A 20,000-nucleotide genomic window follows, 5' to 3' on the forward strand; every position below is an offset into this window, starting at 1 on the left:
TTTTATTTTATATTTTATTTTATATTTTATTTTTTATTTTATTTATTTTTTCCATTTAGTGTCTTTTAATAAGTCTCGCTGACATTTTCTAAAGTAATAACCTATACGTTTCAGCTGACCTCTTTTTTTGCCCTATATTTTTTGCGCCTTTTAACGTTATTTTGTCTGGGTCATTTTGACATTTGCTTTTCTATTTTATATTTAATTCTATCACCATTTAACTTTTTTTTTTCTTCGTCTTCACTGATTTTTTTTCTCTTTTTCTTCACTGATTTTCTTAATTACTTTTTGTCTCGGCATCCGTATCATTAATATTATTGGAATCTTTTCCCCTTTTCCTTGTACATATTGTGAATTATTCCATGAATTTTGGCCTTTTGGATTATTTTGGACCATCTTCCAATTACGTAATTTCCTTGGATTTTACTTGTGAGAATGGAAATTTAATTAACTTTCTCGGATTTATGTTTTTGGATTTTACTGTCATTGGATAATTTACCTTTCACCAGACTATCCATTCACGTGAAATCATCTTTTTCTTCATCATATTTCCTCTGCTTCACTTTTTGTTATCGAGTAAGATCTTGACTTACTTGCAGTTTCATCAAATACTTTTGTATGCAAAATCCAATCCTGCATTTTGCTAATTCCTACCCTCTGATGAGAAGGAAAGTATTTCTTCAAAACTCCGCGGATTAAGGACTATCCACTTAAGTGTTTCCTTTTCAGATTAAATATGTTTTTAACTCTTTTTCAAAGTGTTTTTAACATGTTTTATTAACTATTTGCTCTTATATATATATATATATATATATATATATATATATATTATTTGTAGTATTGTTTAGTTATTTAAACAAAAACAAAAAAACACAATGTGTCTACCAAAGAATGCTCAATGTTTAGACAGAGCAATATGAATGTTGAATATGAAAACTGGTGGCTACACATATGCAAATATGTTTCAGTAACCACCCTGCTAGGGAAAATCACATCATCAGGCCAAGAATATCTTTTGAACTCTGTCAAAGCAGGATGGAAAAATGTTTATTTATATTTCACCTTTAACTTATGAAGGTCAATCTAATTACAGAGCATGTAAAAATAGATGACAAAATATTCCAAATTTCATGATGTTGATCATCTTACCATTTATTTCTTTAAATACATTGAAATGCACAATTCTTGACAGAACGTTTTGTAGCACAGAATTATTCATGTAATTTTGTCAATTTTAGAATTTATTCTGCCCTTAACTCATCAGAAGAAAAAGAACTTAGCTACTACATATTGAAATTTCGAATATAGTCTTTTGTCATTTATTTTATATGATGTTAGTGGCCTGGCAAGGCCATAGGATAGACAACTGAAACCGCAAAATTGAAGCTGGCCTGCAGGACACACACACACATATATAGGTAAATTGGAGCATATCTTATTGGTTTAAAAATAGTTTTTTTTTTTTTACCAATTGTCATAAAATTTTAACCATAGAATAGTATTATAATCTTCAAAAAGCCTGCAAGTTTTCATGTAGTTTCATCCCATCGAACCAAAGATTTGAGTATTTCAATATTCAGTTTGGCTATCAGTGTATATACATATACACAATACCTTTTTTGGCATTTTTATAAGTTCCAAATCTCAGTGACTATTGATCAGAATTTAACAAGTGAAAGCTTGTTGGAGAGGTAATGACCTGAATTGTGTTGTACTGGCCGATGTGACATTTGCCTTTAAGTTCGCACATTAAGGGGATCATCCATCATTCAGAGCCTATTTTTGGCACTTTTTACAGCCATAAAATGTTTCAATCATAGTCATTTGTTTTCCTAGTTTTGCATATGAATTACAAAATATCTGATATTTCTGCAAAACCTCTGACCTTGATGGAGGGGATACTAAAACTTTGCTGCTATGGTTTCAAATGATCTGAAATAACTGCAAGGGGAGACTTGATTCCAAATACTTCTCATATATTATATCACCCCTCTTTGATTTTCATACATAAAGTAAATTTGAGTGTATAAGGATTATTTGATACTGGAGATATTCATAATCGTACCCTATTTACAAAAGAGGGGAGATATAACACATGAGAAATATGTGGAATCAAGTCTCCTCTTGCTGTTATTTTGGATCATTTGTAACCATAGCAGCAAGTTTTAGTATCCCCTCCATCAAGGTCAGAGGTTTTGGGGAAATATCAGATATTTTGTAATTCATATGCAAAACTAGGAAAACAAATGACTATGACTGAAACATTTTATGGCTCCATCAAGGCCAGAGGTTTTGAGGAAATATATCATTTTAATTGGAATTCATTGAGATGAGTATTATTTCCTCTGACCTTTATCAGATGGTAACCGCGATGGACAGGAACTCTGAATCTCCTGACTGCATCCACTGCAATTACTGCCTTCCATAGTTGTTGTTGTCTCACCACGTTTTCGCCAAGTAAGCCTCTGGCCGGATTTGGGTAGGATTGAAGTCGCTATCTTCATACAATTCTCACCTGGAACCGTAGAGATTCAACGTCTCTATCAACTGCGTCAGGCAGTAATTGCAGTGAATGCACTCAGGATATTCAGAGTTCCTATCCGTCACGGTTACCACCTGACAAAGGCCAGAGGAATAGTTGGCGCAGTTGATAGGCGTTGAAGCTCTACGGTTCCAGGTGAGAACCATTGTCTTTTTAAATCCCCCTTACGTGTTCCTGCAACAACAACAGCAGCGTCTCCTGCTGCTGCTGTATGCTCCCACCCCCTCCCACCCCAACTGGTGCGGTCAACCTCAGAATCTCTCACCATTGTTGCAACCGTTCGGCACTGCCATCTTTCACATGTGGCTACCATGTCTTTAAAAGCTGGATCCTTCTTTTAGCAGATATATTGATTCCTTCCTTTCTCATCCTCATTTCTCCTCCCCCTCCTCTCTCTCGTCTCCCTCACTGCCACCTCTGTTTCTATACTCACTCCATCCTCTTCCCATATCCATCGTCATCGTCCTCCTTCTACGTTTATTTTGCAACCACTTCCTGATGTTAACACCAACCCCCTACATGTGTGTTCATTGGTAATTCCTCTCACTCATCGATATTCATAGCCTCTATTGACGAGAGAGAAGGGGGGATGGATAAAGAGAGAGAGAGAGAGGAGGGCGTCTCTCTTTTCAACACCAATGCTCTGATTCCTACTTAATCCTAACTGATGAAACCTGTTGCTTTGAAAAACATTTGGAGTTGATCTTCACGCCACACTTTAATGGAAAAACAATTGGATCATTCTACTGCTCCGGAAGGTTATATCTCCCTCCTGATGCAATTCTCTACCTCCTCCTTACTACCTTTTTCTCACAGAAGAGACATTGCTAGTCTTTCTCTGCTCTATTGTTATTTCCATGCGAGGTGCTCGACTGAGCTTCAATGTGTCCCCTGTCCCTGTAAAACATTTATAGCAAAACCTCTTTTAGCTACAATCACTGTCAATAGTTCCCCCTCTCTCTCTCTCTCTCTCTCTCTCTCTCTCTCTCTCTCTCAAAAATAATGCCTCCTATTTTTTTTCATTTCACCCAAATGAATCAGATGGGGATTGCAAATTGCATTGTTATGATGACTGTAGTTACGCATTCATGACTTGAAAATTTCATCCCTCCGTTGCAAAAAATTGGCGGTGTAAGACTCTTGAGAAAGCAACACCTGTCATGGACATGCATCAGAAGCAGAGATGAGTCATTGAATTCTCCACAAAAGTACATTGAGAATGGTGGTGACTATGTAGAAAGTAAATTCTGGAGTACAAAAGTTTGCTTGTTTTAATGGCACCATCTCCATCTTTGTAGCTTTTCCTATTTTTGGGTTAAAAAAATAGGAGGCTTTACTTTTGCTATTGAATATACTTTTTTAAATGCCTATTTCTGTTTCCTAGTATTTTTGTTCAGGTTTACATTAATGTATATTGTAGCTTGGCAAATTGTTTTTTATTAAACAATTATTTTGTAGAGGGCACTTTATACTTATTCTACAATTGCAACTTACCTTAAGTTTTACTTTTCCTTATACAGTAGAAAACCTGATAGTACATCAGCTGCACCACCTCTCGTTGTGGTTCCTGTATTCCCTTTACTTACAAGAATAAATCAATTGTTTATCTTAACTTTTTTATGCTTTTTCTAACATTTGTCTTCAATTTTTTTGTGCTTATTTTTATTCATTATATTCCTGCCATATTCTGTTTTTGTTTGCTTTATCTCAGGTTCCTAATATCTAAGGTCCTGGATATGACCTTAGACTATATCTAATGGTGAGGTCCCAGCTTGTGGGCTTTAGGGAATGTGGGACCACCCTTTAATTGCCATTGCTCCCAAGTCCACTCTGACCCGGAGTTGTAGTACCTGGTAGGGTCCCAACTATGGGTTAAATAGAAACCAACGTGAAAAAAAAAACAATATATTTTTTTTTTTTTTTTTTCATCAAAATAACTAGATTCAGCATTAAATAACCTGAAAAGGGTTGATATCGGTGATGGGATTCAGCCGGTTCACACCGGTTCGTGCGAACTGGTGCTTTAAATATTATGAGTTCAGCGAACCGGTTGTTAAAATTACGCAAACCCTGATTCATAACTACATTATAGTAAATTCTTTATTCTTATTAACATTTTCTTAGAACCTGTTCTTAAAAAATTTGAATCCCACCACTAGTTGATATGCCGTAAAACAACCAACCAACCTAATTCATAATATCCGTTTATATCTCTGTGCTTTGTGTGTGTGTGTTTTTATTACCGTTTTTTGGTCTGCTTAGTTACATATGTTTCCACAACCAGAATCTAATTAACGACCCGATAGTTTCTTCAGAGTTGGCAGACTGAAGAAATATCATAGGAAATAGAGATAAAAAGTACAAAGTCAAAATTATAATCAGTAGCAGCCAGCTGTAAATGCACACACACAAAAAAAGAAAAAACTCAAGACGGATAACAAAGGTAGAACGAAGGAGAGGGTTACTAATGTGTGTGTGTGTGTGTGTGTGTTTTTATTACTAATATATGTGTGTGTTTATTACTAATATATATATGTGTGTGTGTGTGTTTTTATTACTAATATATGTGTGTGTGTGTGTGTGTGTGTGTGTGTGTTTATTACTAATATATATATATGTGTGTGTGTGTGTGTGTGTGTGTGTTTATTACTAATATATATGTGTGTGTGTGTGTGTGTGTGTGTTTTTATTACCGTTTTTGGGTCTGCTTAGTTACATATGTTTCCACTACCAGAATCGAATAAATGCCACGACTCCTTTCTGTAGATTAAAGAGTTCCATTCGAAATTTTGTGCAAATTGCCAAGTTTAACGGAAAGGTTCCAGAGTTTGACAACCTACACTTGCAGAGGATCAGAAGTGATATTCACTGAAACGTTTTAGGTTTTTCTGTCCAAAACTAATATTTTTCATTCCCACTCCTGTACATATCACTTTAATGAAGATGCCCTCATTCAAACTGAAGGCAACGAAAAATTAACTTTGTATATTTCTTTTTTTTTTTTTTTCAGCTTGAAAGCCTTGACTTAGATACTTCATCCAAATCTGAGATGACCGTGTCGTGCAGTTCGAGTTTGATTGCCAATTTTAAACTCGATGATGACTTTGATTCCGAGACGAGAGACTTGTTCGTTATGGTCGACAACCCGGAGAAGCACACTGGCACGATGGAATCGTATATCACATTCCGTATCAACACAAAGGTAACAGATCTCCATTTCGCCTTTTTTTTTTTTTCTATAAATTAACGCTGTGTTACATTTACAGTTGGCCAAGAAAATAAAACCCACAATTGATTAATGAAAAATAATCCAACTCCGACGGTATATATATATAAACAATGTATATATATATATATATATATATATATATATATATATATATAATTTATTACGGCAGCTAATACATTAATTGAATAAATACGCAACGCACTCACGATTAGGGTTTAACAGTTAACAAACACATAAACATTACGACGCCATATTCAAAAGAAACGTTCGTTAACTCTGCCTTTTTATAAGGGAGATAACTTAACAAATTATATGCATATTAATGCCAATATAAAGGGAGACAACTTAACACTAGCTGACCCGACTTGGAGTTGCTCTGGAATATTTACACTTTTATCTTACACATATCCTACAATATTACTGTAACGCTTCAATAAATAAACAAAATATAATGAAAAAAAATATTGCTCATTAATAATAGACAATAATATGCATTTTTGGGGAAATCATTTTTGGAGTTATCAAAGACAATGCGGACTCTATTTCAAAGCTGTACACATCCCCTCCTAAAAACGACAGAACTAATTTTTATTTTTTTCAAGTCAAGATAAAAAATTTTTTTTTTTTTTTTTTCTACTCGTATTCACCACAAGCATGTTACCACTTGGACATGAGAGGCTATTATTTGAGACCAGGTCTGCAGGGACACTATATAGAGAGTTGAACAGCAAGATGTTTGTTCACATTACATTTAAATTTCTGCAGGTTAGCAGAAGAGCTGTCAACATATTAGTTATGGCAATCAGTGGTTGAGAAGATTTCTTGTGTAGTTGTTACAGGAAAGAAGCTGAGACTTAGTAGCATTTAATACCTCCATTTCACTGCAGACTGGTGACTCTTCTCTAAGGTTTCAACTGCCTTGGATATGTGTACATTAATTTTTCCTCATCTCTATTACAGGACATGTCATCAGCAAATATACCCATCTCAGACACAATTTTATCAGAGAGGTAATTTATGAAGGAGGGATAACAAAGGTCCAAGGATCAACCTTTTGAAACATTTCCACATTGATATCATGTTATTTGGATTTTCCTCGTGTCTAAAAAGGATCTACTCATAATTATATTTAGCATTCGTCCACTAATACCATATGATTTAATTTTCATTCAGAGACCTTCATGCTAGACATTGTCAAAGGCTTTGGATATATGAAGGACTGCAGCTCTAGCTTCCCCTTTCTTATCCAGTGCATGATATCTGGGCACCAGAGATGACTATTAAAATGTCTGTAGCTGAACGATGTTGCCTGAATCCATATTGTCCGTTAGAAAATTAGTTTGCATTTGATGTTGCTTTTCAAATTTTGTTGCTTAAAATATTTGAAACTTGAACCTCTTTAATGAAACTGTTGATTGATACCCACGTGAAAAGTATTGATTCAGTTCTTTTAAACTATACAAATAATAAATACCTGGTTTCATATTAGCTCATAATGGGCTATGCCGGCTTCCTCCTAAAGGAGGAAGTTTATAGGGAATATCAAATTCACATGTTCAGGAGTCTATTGAGTGCAACTCTAGTGTGTCCTCCACCCCAATCATGTGTTTTCAAACAAAGATATTTCAAGGGAAAACATTATTCCGTATTTAGGTATCATGTCGAAATTAGTACAAATTCAGAAACCCATAAAAAATGGTCCAGTAGAAGTGTGCAGTATATCGAGAAGCAAGATGGTCGACCCTGAAAGATAGTGTCATCAGATTCTACGCAAAGCAACTTAAATGGTAGAATGCAGTTATCTCTCCCTGATTAATTTACCGTGAAAAATCGCAACTTCAAAATAATTCTGTTTTACTTTTAATTATTTTTCTACTGGACCATTTTTTTGGAATTTATACGAATTTCAACGTGACGCGCAAGTATGTAACAATATTTTCCTCTGAAATGCATTTTTTCGAAGTACACTGTAGTAAAGCTGTGCTGTCTATTGACATTCATTTGCCACCATTTTTCTTCAATCCCCAACCGAGATCATAGAATAAAATAATCTCGAATGATATTGACCTTTGTACACTACGTTTAATGAAGAATCATTTAAAAAAAAATAAAATCCAAACCGTTAATAACTTGTGTGGTATTAACCCTTGGCAAACTATGCCGGTTTCCTCCAAAGGACGACGTTTACAGAGAATATCAAATTCACAAACACTCCCCAACTGCATATATATCTTGGTCATGAGATGATGACATACAGTGACTAGCATTACCAAATGGTCACCCATCTCATTCTGGCTAGACTTAATGTTGCTTAACTTTGGTGATCTAATGAGAATCGATGTTTCAGTGTGATTATGTTGTGATCTTCTAAGTTGAAATAGTAGAGTAGACTAAACTCTCAAGCCTTGGAAGAGCAACTAGGAAAACTCTGATCATAGCCTCTGCTGCGTTGTGCATTGATGTCTTTGGTATTTTAATAAGCATCAATTTTTTGTGATGAAACGTTATTGTTGTATAAGAAAATGAGAAAATTTTTTTCTGTTGTAGACGACCAGGGAAGAGTATGAAAATCACGAGTATTGTGTGAGGAGGCGTTACAATGACTTCATTTGGCTGCGACAGAGACTGGAAGAGGGTTACCCTACACATCTTATTCCGGTAAGTAATCGATTGCAGTCTATGAGTTTATTGCTATGCTTTGTCTCTCCCCATCTTGCTTTCTTCCTCTCTTTTTCCCCTCCTGCTCTCTGTCTACCCATCTCCCTCCCTCTCAGTCCTGGATATGACTTAAAACTATATCCGAGGGTGAGGCCCCACCTTGCGGGCCTTGGGAAGTGTGGAGCCACCCTTTAATTGCCATTGCTCCCAGGTTCACTCTGACCCGGAGTGGTAGTACCTGTTAGGGTCCCAACTATGGGTTAAATAGAAACCGACTTGAAAACAACAAATATATTCTATAAAAAAAATTTTCTTCCGAATCTTTGGATTTGGCATTAAATAGCTCGAAAAGGGTTGATATGCCGTATAACAAAAACAACTAAACAATCCAGTCTACCCTCTCTGTCTACCTGTCCTTCTCCCTCCCTCCTTCTCTCTCTTTGAGTGCAGATCACTTGAATAAATATCATAGAAGTTTGTGTTACAGTCTATCAAGAACAACCCTCTACATACAAACCCAAAAAAGTTTTTATTTCAAATGGAGGAATGAAGAACTAATTGTTAGTTTATTTGTAGCATTGCATCATCATGGTCAGTCAGACTCTGCGATACGCCAAGGTGAATGAAGTAGCAGAGATATTATATTTCACTTTTTTTTTTTTTTTTTTTTTTTTTTTAAGAATGCAAACGCAATAGTTATAAATTTTGCGCTTTTTTTCTTTTAACGATGTTAGATCACATTCAGTGTTTGCAGTCTTTTGTATACATCCCCCCCCTTCACCACCCTTTGTTGAGTTTCCCTCTATCACTTTTTTGATTGCCTTCAATTTGTTGCGATCAAATGCTAATTTGCGATCAAAATCATCAAAAATGTTTGGAAAAATATGATGTGAAATGTTTTTATTTTGAATACGACTTCTTCACGCTTGGCAGGCAACTATTGATATTGTGGCTGGTTGCCAGCGTCAACTGTGCAATGTTCATCCAACACCCAAAACAGAAGACGCCGGGCATGGTAATAGTATTGCTTGTACTGAGAATTGAATCTTCAACCTTCAGAAGAATTTCCCTTCAAACTGAATTTTACTTTATCTGTTATGCTTGTAGACAATTCTAGTAGGAAGGAGATTACATTGGTTGAAACATTAAACAAAAACAAAAAAAACTACTGATCCAATCCAAATAACACAAATTATCAATCCCTAACTCAAAACTTCAGAAACATTTAAAAAATTTTAATTTACAAATTCTAAAACTGAGTCATATCAAAACAAACTTTGTATAAAGTTACTCAGCATCTTTTCTGATAGATCATTTTTATTTTTTACTAATGGGTCAATTTTTTACTAATTGGTCAACACTTACACTGGAACCAATCGAGAATAATGATTAAAAAGATTGTCAGTTCAATAATAACCGGTCCCACCGGAGGATCAGAAACAATTCATGGATGAGCAGAAAATTAAAGATAATTTGTCTACATTAGACTTGAGAACGGCCATCTTGTAGTTTGTTGGAAAGCAAACTTGTGATATTTTGTTCCAGAGTTGGGATATTTTAGGAAAGAAACTTTGTTCATGAAAGTTTTGCTTGATTTTTGGAAAGTTCTTTGCTTAGTTTGCAGCATTTTAAATTTTGGTTGTCTGAATTTATTGTTGTAATGTATTTTATATATCGTCATCGTGCTAGTTTGTTTATTTCTGCTTTCCAAAAACTTTGGTAACCCGTAAATCTTATTTTATCTTTTCAATTTTTTTTTTAAATTAATTTTTCAGCCTCTGCCAGCAAAACATAGTTTGAGACGATTGGATCGTTTCAGTCCCGAGTTTCTTCGGGTTCGACAACAGGCACTTCAGAAATTCCTGACCCGACTTGCTGATCATCCGGTTTTATCATTTGAAAAACATTTCCAAGTGTTTCTCACAGCGAAAGCTTGGGTGAGTTTTTTCGCATTTCTTATTTGTATTTGACATTTTTTTGTCAGTTTTTTATTTACATTTTTTTTTTGTTTTACATTTATTTTTGCATTACATTTTTTTGACATTACGTTTTTTTTTTTTTTTGCATTACAGGTTTTGTTTTTGCATTACACATTTTTTTTTTCATTACACATTTTTTTTTTTCATTACAAATTTTTTTTTTCATTACATTTTTTTTTTTCATTACACATTTATTTTTTTCATTACACTTTTTTTTTTCATTACACACTTTTTTTTTTCATTACACATTTTTTTTTTGCATTACACATTTTTTTTTTCATTACATATTTTTTTTTTTTCATTACACATTTTTTTTTATTACAAATTTTTTTTTTTCATTACACATTTTTTTTTCATTACACATTTTTATTTTTCATTACACATTTTTTTTTTTCATTACACATTTTTTTTTGCATTACACATTTTTTTTTGCATTACACATTTTTTTTTGCATTACACATTTTTTTTTTTTGCATTACACGTTTTTTTGCATTACGTATTGTTTACATTACACATATTTTTTACATTGCACGTTTTTTATGTTACATTTTCTACATCTCACCTTTTTCTATACCTCTCCATTTTTTTTTACATTTCAGCATTTTTTTTTTTTTTCTTTTTTTTTTTTTACATTTCAGCATTTTTTTTTTTTTTTTTCTTTTTTTTTTTTTACATTTCACCTTTTACATAAAAAGCTAAAATGTGGACTTAAGTATGTACAGGGTTAATAATGTCACACGCACACACGCACACGCACACACACACACACACGCACACAGAATGCAAAGTGTTGGAGTCTGTTTTTCCTTTGTTTCTTTTTATATTTATATACTCATGAGCCACTCCACAACCCTCAGAGACAACGACCTGGCCAGAAGAGAAGATGAAGAAAATCACACACATGGCATTATGGTTGATGGGTATGTTGTCAGGCAGGTTACCGTCTGGTATCACAATTATTGTATTGTTGACAATTTTGTTTTTTATAAATGAAAAATTTTATTTTTTCTAAATTTATTTCAGGAATTCAATGCTCACAAAAAGCAGGGTCAAGGGTTGATCAGCCGCGTGAGCAACTCTATACACAACATGAGTGCCTCATACATGATGAAGAATCGGCCACCAGAATTTTCAGTCATGCACGAATATGTACATACGTTTGGGGAGAAACTTGCTTCGATTGATCGCATCACTCAGCGAATACTCAAAGAACAAACAGGTAAGGTGTTGGGTGCAATGGGAGTCCAGTGTTAGCACCGTCCACCCCATCCAGCATAATTAAATGTCTGTGTTTAATCTTTAATTTTATGGTGCTGCTTCGGAATAAGAACGAAAATTGAATTCCAACTAAAAAAACAATGTTATTTACTTAATTGTCAAAATTAGAAAATGACAAACTGATAAAATAAAAATAAAATTTTTTTTAAATTGCAAATTTTACTTAAATAATAAAGATGTGTGCTTCTATATTATAACTAGCGGGGGGGGGGGGTACCCGGCATTGCCCAGGTGTTTGGAAGTAAATCAAAACTCCGGGGGGGGGGGGGGGGGTAAAATAAAATAAAAAGGTTTTGGTAGGTGAGTATGAGAATCGAACCCAAACTCTTGAGGCGAAGTTGGAAATTAAAGTGTGAAAAAAAAAAGTGCAACGTTAACCATTGGCCCACCACCCACGAGATACTAACGGAAATACGTTTGAATTAATTTAATTACTTAGATTTGGCAGGTGCACGTTTTAATGACTTAATGAGGTCAACTTTGACTGCGGGATAGTATTTCATTTACTGCGGGAACGCTTTTTCCCCCCCCCCCCCAAGATGTTGGTGGGGGTGGGGGGGAACCAGCTCCCCTTGTCCAATTTGAATAGCAATTGTTTAATGTAAGGAAAATATTTCCACATTGATCAAAGCTGATTGCTTTCGGACATTTCCGGCGATAGCCAGAAAATGCTGTCAGAATTAGTGTCGCTTTTATTATAGGAAAAAGCCTAATCCACATGCGGCAAGTGACAAATGTTGAATATTTATCTTCCTGAAGTCGAGCAAATTAAATAGACAGGCGAGCTCTGTTGTTAACTCGGAGATATTATGATTTCTATGTGATATAAAAAGTTTTAAGAAGTTGCGAGCCTACCGACCGCTTCTCTGAAAAAAGCCTTTCTTGAACATACACAAAAAGCGAACATACATACACGCATTTTTGCTTTTATATATATAGACTAGGCGATGCCCGAGTGTTTGGAAGTGTGTGTGGTGTTAAATAAAAAAGAACCGAAGTTTGAAAATAAAATCGGCCAGCCAGAATGAGTTAGTGAAAGATGTTAGAATTTATTTAAGAACCAAATTGACAGGTGCGCGCCCAGAAGTCGTCGAGTATTACGACAACGACAACGTATGTTTGGCGTCAATGACAAGGTTTGTTTGTTATAAGTAAAGTAAAAAAAGAAAACAACGTTAACACTTAAGCGGGGAAAAAAACACAAAAAAACTAACGTACGGCAATCAAACGATGAAAACAGAAAAACAAACACGTGAAAAATGGCTTAAATAAGCCTGTTTCAATATTAAAATTTAAAAAATCGGTGGGTGCCCGGGTGTTTTTAGGTGTGTGGTCGGCGGTGGATAAGCGAAGTAAAAAAAACAGAAAAACGAACGTTGCGTGAAAAATGGCTTAAATAACACTGGTTCAATATTTAAATTTAAAAAATCGAAAAAAAAAAAAGAAGACATCTCACACCACGATTCAAACCCAAAACGTTTAGATAATGAACCAACGTGCTAATCAGCTGATCTAACGTGACATACATGAAATTTGTTCAGTTTTTCAACTATTTAAAGTAAATCAGGTCATGACGTCATCTGGCGCATGCATAGAACCGCTCGTCGTCACGAGAAGACCGTTTTTATTGACCCCCAATTTTTCGATATTTTTCGAGTGAAGGATGGGGCTTCGATATGATACCGAGTTTGTGAATTTTCGTTGTCTGTCGAAAGTTTTTAGCAGACACACAAACATACACACATACATACATATATTTTCGCTTTTATATATATAGATGTAGTAATATTTAACTTATTACGACATGACAATTAAGTGGATAAACTGCTTTTAGTTGTGTTAAGCTATGTTTCTGACAAAGAGGAAAGATTTGCTGTTTTCTAGGTCACAATCTATTCCATTTAAAAATTAAATTAAGTAAATGTTTTATGTAATAATATAATATTTAATTAATAATAAATAATCTAATTATACCAAATATTATTAATTTAATAATAATAATACCAAATTATCAAATGATTATTATGCAACTGACCCAATGCTTACAATACATACATTAACCTTTATTCTTGAAAAACCTCTGATCCTTGATATACAATAATCCCTTTAAAAAAAAAAAAAAAAATTTACATGATATCTTTGTCCAATTTAATTTAATGTCTCAACATTTTCTTTTGTTGAACGTTGGTCCATGTTAATAAAAATAAAATGTAATTTAAAGTTAATTTGTCCATGAAACAAATCTATCCATTTAGAAATTAGGAAAGAAACTTTTTTTTCTTCTTTACCTGCTTTTGAAGCGTTGTGTTAGTTGAAAATTGAAAATAATTACTTATATAAATGAATTCCAAAATGTATTCATTTATATACGAAATTATTATAAAAGTATAATATAATTGAAAAAAAAAAATCATATTTCCAGAGAAAAATATATATATATATATATATATGTAGTAATTTATAAAATGTATATGGCGATTAAGCAAAATTTTTATAAAAATGATAAACAACCACAGAATTCGCGCATAAGCCTGAAGAGTCCTAGAGTGGATAAAACACGGAATATTAAGTGTAGCTTAATCGCCATATATATTTTATAAATTACTAACTAGCTCTACCTACATATTGAGCACTTTTGAAGTAAATACTTCACGTTTATGCATAAATCTATACTTCCGTATATTAATTTTATGTGGGTAAATTAAGTAGTTATATATATATATATATATATATATATATATATATATATATATATATATAGTGCATAGGGTAGATTGACAATTGGTAACTGTAAAAAGGTCTATTTTAATTATTGAGGAAAATGAGTTTTGTCTTAGTGTCACATTGCATGAATGTTCACAATTACGACAATTCAACCATTTACGATAATAAGATGAATATACCTTTTATATCTTGCTCTTGTCCTCGAGTGGTTTGTGTCCTACCTTTCATTGCATTTGTTTCAAATCCTATTCTATAGAAGCATCTGTCTTTTTAATCAACTTGTGTAACAGAGCATGGACATGCATATGGCAGCAGCAGTAACAGCCAACCTATGCAAATGACCGAGCTGTGTGTGAGGTGACGGCAAAGTGAGCAAGAAGGAAAAGAAAAAGATTATAAAAAAAAGAAAAACGTGGCCGAGAAAGATAGAAAAAGACTTGTTACACACGTGGCCCGAGTGCGACGGGGAAAGACGTGTCCTAAACATGGTCGGACAAAGGCAGAGTACCATGTGTTTGACACGGCAGTCTTATTAAGCACATTAGGGTGTGAGAAAACTTTTGAACGAGAGACAAGGCATTCTGGAAGTACCTGTAAATAAATGTATGTTTCAATTGAAAAGAAAAGAGTCGAATTCTTTCCTTGTCTTTGTTTCCTTGCAACTGCCTGCATAAAATGTGTGCGTCCCAAGTGTTGACATGTAATGATTACATTACACTGATATCGCTTTGCAGATTATGGAGTTTACCATGTAGAGTTCAATCCTGTTACATCTTATGTTGCGCATGTATGCAAATTAATTTTGAGTTTTTTGTTTTAAAACATAATTCGATGTAAATTCTATGCATTTCAGAATACGTCGATGAATTGAATGAGTGGAGTCCTGTGTATACGCTGTGGTCGAATTCAGAAGATAAATTGACTCCGTCTTTGTTGACAATGTCGAGGGCCATCGAATCTACTTGTTCATCAATCAGGGATTCAGTAAGTACATTCATTCAATCCTCGCCCTCTTTTATATTTTTGCCGTCAACTTTTTTTTTTTCAGGTTTCTTATTTTTATATCAATCTATTTTTATATAGTTTATTCATTATACAAATATTATGGGTTACATATGCGCATGCATGTTTCAGTTGAATCCCAATTCAAGGATAACACTTCATCAGACCAAAAAAGAATCGAAATGGAAATGAGTCAAATTTACATTAGTTTTTATAAGATATTTGGGTGTGGTTTATGTTCTGGAAGAAAGTGGGATGTATACTTTGTGAATGTGAGCAGTAGGGGTTTTGGAGGGAAGTGTGGTGAAGAAAGGGAGTAGGGATGAGAGGAGGGGAAAGTACGATTTTGCAGTGGGAAGGTGTTAGTATTCTTTTAACTTGGTGGTTGTTTATTGGTCTAAGTTTTCACTTTGATCTGAAGTAATGTTATACTCTTAGCATCGCTTCTTCCCTACTGTATGATTTTATGGTTGTTTTATCTTTTCTAGTGGCAATTTCATTTTCCTATTGGCAAATTTTCCTTATTTTTATTTTATTCTATTTATAATTTTTGTATAATAAACAAACTATATACCAACTCTGTCCTGCATTGAATCAGTTGCTACAACCATTTTATATATATATATATATATATATATATATATATATAAACACACACACACACGAGGGGTGTGCAATAAGTAATGCCCCAGACCCACTTCAAACAAATTTGCAAGCGGTTGCCATAAGAGCAACTTTACACAAACCGATAAGCATTTGTTCTTTATACATACCTTCACATGAACAAATCGATGAAAATGAATTGGAGAACTTAATAGGGCAAATACCCAAACCCTTTATTTTCCTAGGGACTTAAATAGTCACAACACCTTATGGGGATGCAAGGAAACTGATAGAAAGAGAAAGAAAATTGAAAATCTAATGAATAAAAATAATCTGTGCTTGTTCAACTAAAAAGAAGCCATTCACATCAATCCAACAAATGGATCGCTTAGTTCGCTCGATTTAACTATATGTGACCCTTCCACTTATCTGGATTTTTCTTGGAACGTATTCGATGATGCCTGTAGTAGCGACCACTACCCAATCATTCTCTAAAGCCATGAAAAAATATTTCAACATCAACCAAGATGAAAACTTAAAGCCAACTGGGAAAAATTCAAGAATCTCTGCTCAGAACAATTGACAGAAAACATCGATACAATCCAAACATTTACACAAACATTAATTTTAATAGAAGAGTGCATTCCCAAAAACACTACTTCAGGAAAAAAGAATAGACCATGGTTTAACAAAGAATGTAAAGAATCAATAAATCTGCGAAAAGCAGCATTAAGAAAATTTAATAAAGAACCAACAACAAGCAACTTAATTGAATACAAATTGCATCAAGCAAAATCACGCAGAATAATAAAGAAAGCCAAAAAAGAATGCTGACAAGAATATATCAACAAGATCAATGTTTCCACTAAGCCAAAGACAGTTTGGGAAATGGTTAAAAAATTTCTGGAAAACATAACCCGATATCAATTAAATATCTTTTTACTGAAAATACCAAAATAACAGAAACGAAGGCTATAGCGAACAAATTAGCCAAAACATTTTGAGAGAACTCTTCTTCAAAAAACTATAACAAAGAATTCCAAACCATCAAAAAAATATCGAAAAGTACAAGCTAAATTTCAATTCCAAAAACTTTGAAGAATATAATAAACCTTTTTCAATAAGTGAATTGGAAAATTCCATAAACAAATCACACAACACAGCCGTAGGACCAGATGAGGTCGACTATAGTTTTTTGAAAATACTTCCAAAAACTCCATTGGAACTTTTACTAAAAATCTACAATGGCATCTGGATAAAAAATAAATTCCCAGAATCTTGGAAACAGACAACGATTATTCCAATATCAAAACCAGGAAAAGATTCTTCAGATCTTGGAAATTATCGACCAATTTCACTAACAAGTTGTATGTGCAAAACATTAGAGCGAATGGTAAATCATCGCCTAATTTGGTATTTAGAAACAAACAAACTAATAACCAAAGCACAGTGTGGTTATCGTAAAAATCGTGGATGTCTTGACCATTTGGTCAACTTAGAATGCTATGTCAGAGAAGCCTTCATAAGAGGGGAACACGCCACAACTGTCTTTTTCGATCTAGAAAAGGCTTACGATACTTCCTGGAAATTCGGAATTATGAAGGATCTATTCGACTTTGGACTTAAAAGTAGACTTCCCAAATTTATTCAAAATTTTTTAACGAACAGAACCTTCAAGGTACGCATAGGGTCTACTCTAAGCGATATAAATAAACAAGAAGGTGTGCCACAGGGTAGTATATTATCAACAACCCTATTTAATATAAAAATCAACAACATAGTAAAGGAACTCCCAACATAAATAGAACATTGTACGAGGATGATTGCTCTATAAGCTATCGTTCCAAGCACATCCATACTATTGAAAGAAAATTGCAACACAGCATAAACAAAATGAATAAATGGGTAAAAGAAAATGGTTTTAAATTTTCAAAAAATAAAACCAAATGCATTCATTTTTGCAATCAACACAAATTACACAATGATCCGAAATTACAACTTTATGGAGAAGATATCCCCTTTGTTGATGAATACAAATTTTTAGGAATTGTTTTTGATAAAAAAACTAAATTTTCTTCCCCACATAAACTATGTTAAAAAAAATGTAATAAAACACTCCAACTTCTGCGTGTTGTGGCTTATACAAACTGGGGAGCTGACAGGCAGACCTTGTTAAATGTGTACAGATCCCTAATTCGATCAAAAATTGACTATGGAAGCTGTATATACCAAGCAGCAAGAAAATCCTATATTAAAATTTTAAATTCCATTTACCATACAGGACTGGGACTTGAACTGGGAGCTTTCAGAACATCTCCAGTAGAAAGTTTGTATGCTGAAGCAAATGAGCCTTCACCTAACCTCAGATATAACAAGTTAGCACTGCTATATTATACAAAATTGAAGGCAGATCCCGACAATCCTGCGCACGACTGCACGTTTTATCCCAAGTATAAACATTTATTTCTACAAAAAGAAAAAGCCATTAAAACGTTTGGCCTACGGATGGAACCCATTATTGAAGAAGCAGAGATCCTGATAACAAAAATTCACAAAACATTTACTTCAAAAATACCTCCTTGGAACATTATAATACCAAAAGTTGACTTAAGTCTGAGCAAACACTGCAAGGGAAAAACTCTGGGCAGGAGCTGCTAAAAACAGCCTATCCTGCCTTGACAGAGTACAAAATAGACTTCGTGGCTTAGTGGGGGATGCCCTTTTCTCTACCCTGCAACCTCTCTCCCAGAGAAGAGATGTTGCGAGCCTATCCTTGTTTTATTGTTATTTCCATGGCAGGTGCTCGTCTGAACTCCAATTTCTGGTCCTCCCTCGCCAATCTTTCACGAAAAACACTCGTCTAGCTGAATCCACTGTGAAAAATTTCCCCCACTCTATATCTGTGTCTAAATCAAAACGCGGATTCCATGAACAAAGCTTCTTTCTTAGAACTGCACGCCTGTGGAACTCTGTTCCGTCTGCCTGCTTCCCACCGGACTACAACTTGGATGTCTTCAAGTCCAATGTTAACAAATTCCTAATGAACCGCCCCCTTAAGTAAACACTTCATCAAATCTCCACACTAACGTACTGTACTTGCAATAACCCTTATCCCTAAGTGGCTTCCGGGCCTTGATAAGTGGTGATCACTGTGTGAAAAAAAAACAAAAAAACTTACCCTCTTTATCAAGAAGAATTTGAACAAATCAAATACAATTATCCTAAACATGCATATATCTTTATGGACGGCTCAAAACCGGTAGATGTAACAGGCAGCGCAACTGTATATAATAAATTTTTTTTTTTAAAAAACATCTCTTAAAAGAAACCTCAATCTTTAATGCAGAGGTTTGTGCAATAGATTTGGCACTTGATCTCATCTCCAGAGATAAAAAAAACAAAATATATTATTTTCTCCGACTCGCTATCAGCTATAACAGCAATAAAAACTCAAAAGTCTAACAACCCGTTGTTAGTAAAACTACAGGCTAGAATAAGCAAATTTTTAAAAACAAAAGAAATTGTGCTCTGCTGGATACCTAGCCACATCGGTATCAGAGAAAACGAATTGGTAGACACAGCAGTAAAGGCTTCTCTAAATAAAAATCATGATGAAAACTTTAAAGTCCCCTATACAGATTAAAAAAATATAAATGAATGCATTAAAAAACAATGGCAAATTTATTGGAATGGTTACACTAACAATAAACTATATGCCATTAAACCAACAATTGGTAACTGGGAACAACATTCCAGGAAAAATAGAAAGGAAGAGGTTGTATTAACGAGATTGCGTATAGGTCACACATATCTAACTCAATCATATTTACTTAAAGGAGAAGACCAACCAATGAGTATTGCATGTCAGGTTCCGCTGACAACAAAACATTTTCTTACTGAATCCATTGATTTTCTGCCTATAAGACGAAAATATTACAAAGACAGCAATATAAAAGAACTTTTTGAAAACATAAAAGTCGAACAC

At 34.1% G+C, this 20,000-nt stretch overlaps 1 protein-coding gene across 3 annotated transcripts in view; it reads left to right on the forward strand.

Moving 5' to 3' along the window:
* The window catches only part of LOC145296120 (sorting nexin-30-like), a 93,376-nt gene that overhangs the window by 56,887 nt on the left and 16,489 nt on the right, over window positions 1-20,000 (forward strand). For all 3 annotated transcript variants that reach the window (XM_080142267.1, XM_080142268.1, XM_080142269.1), the window contains 5 exons: window positions 5,553-5,744; window positions 8,319-8,429; window positions 10,205-10,366; window positions 11,432-11,627; window positions 15,264-15,394. In XM_080142267.1, the coding sequence (XP_079998393.1) occupies window positions 5,553-5,744; window positions 8,319-8,429; window positions 10,205-10,366; window positions 11,432-11,627; window positions 15,264-15,394 (792 nt within the window). The remainder of the gene's footprint in view (window positions 1-5,552; window positions 5,745-8,318; window positions 8,430-10,204; window positions 10,367-11,431; window positions 11,628-15,263; window positions 15,395-20,000) is intronic.

The sequence above is a fragment of the Euprymna scolopes genome, chromosome 16 (assembly GCF_053919585.1).
Source record: "Euprymna scolopes isolate OS-2025 chromosome 16, ASM5391958v1, whole genome shotgun sequence".
Classification (NCBI taxonomy): domain Eukaryota; kingdom Metazoa; phylum Mollusca; class Cephalopoda; order Sepiida; family Sepiolidae; genus Euprymna; species Euprymna scolopes.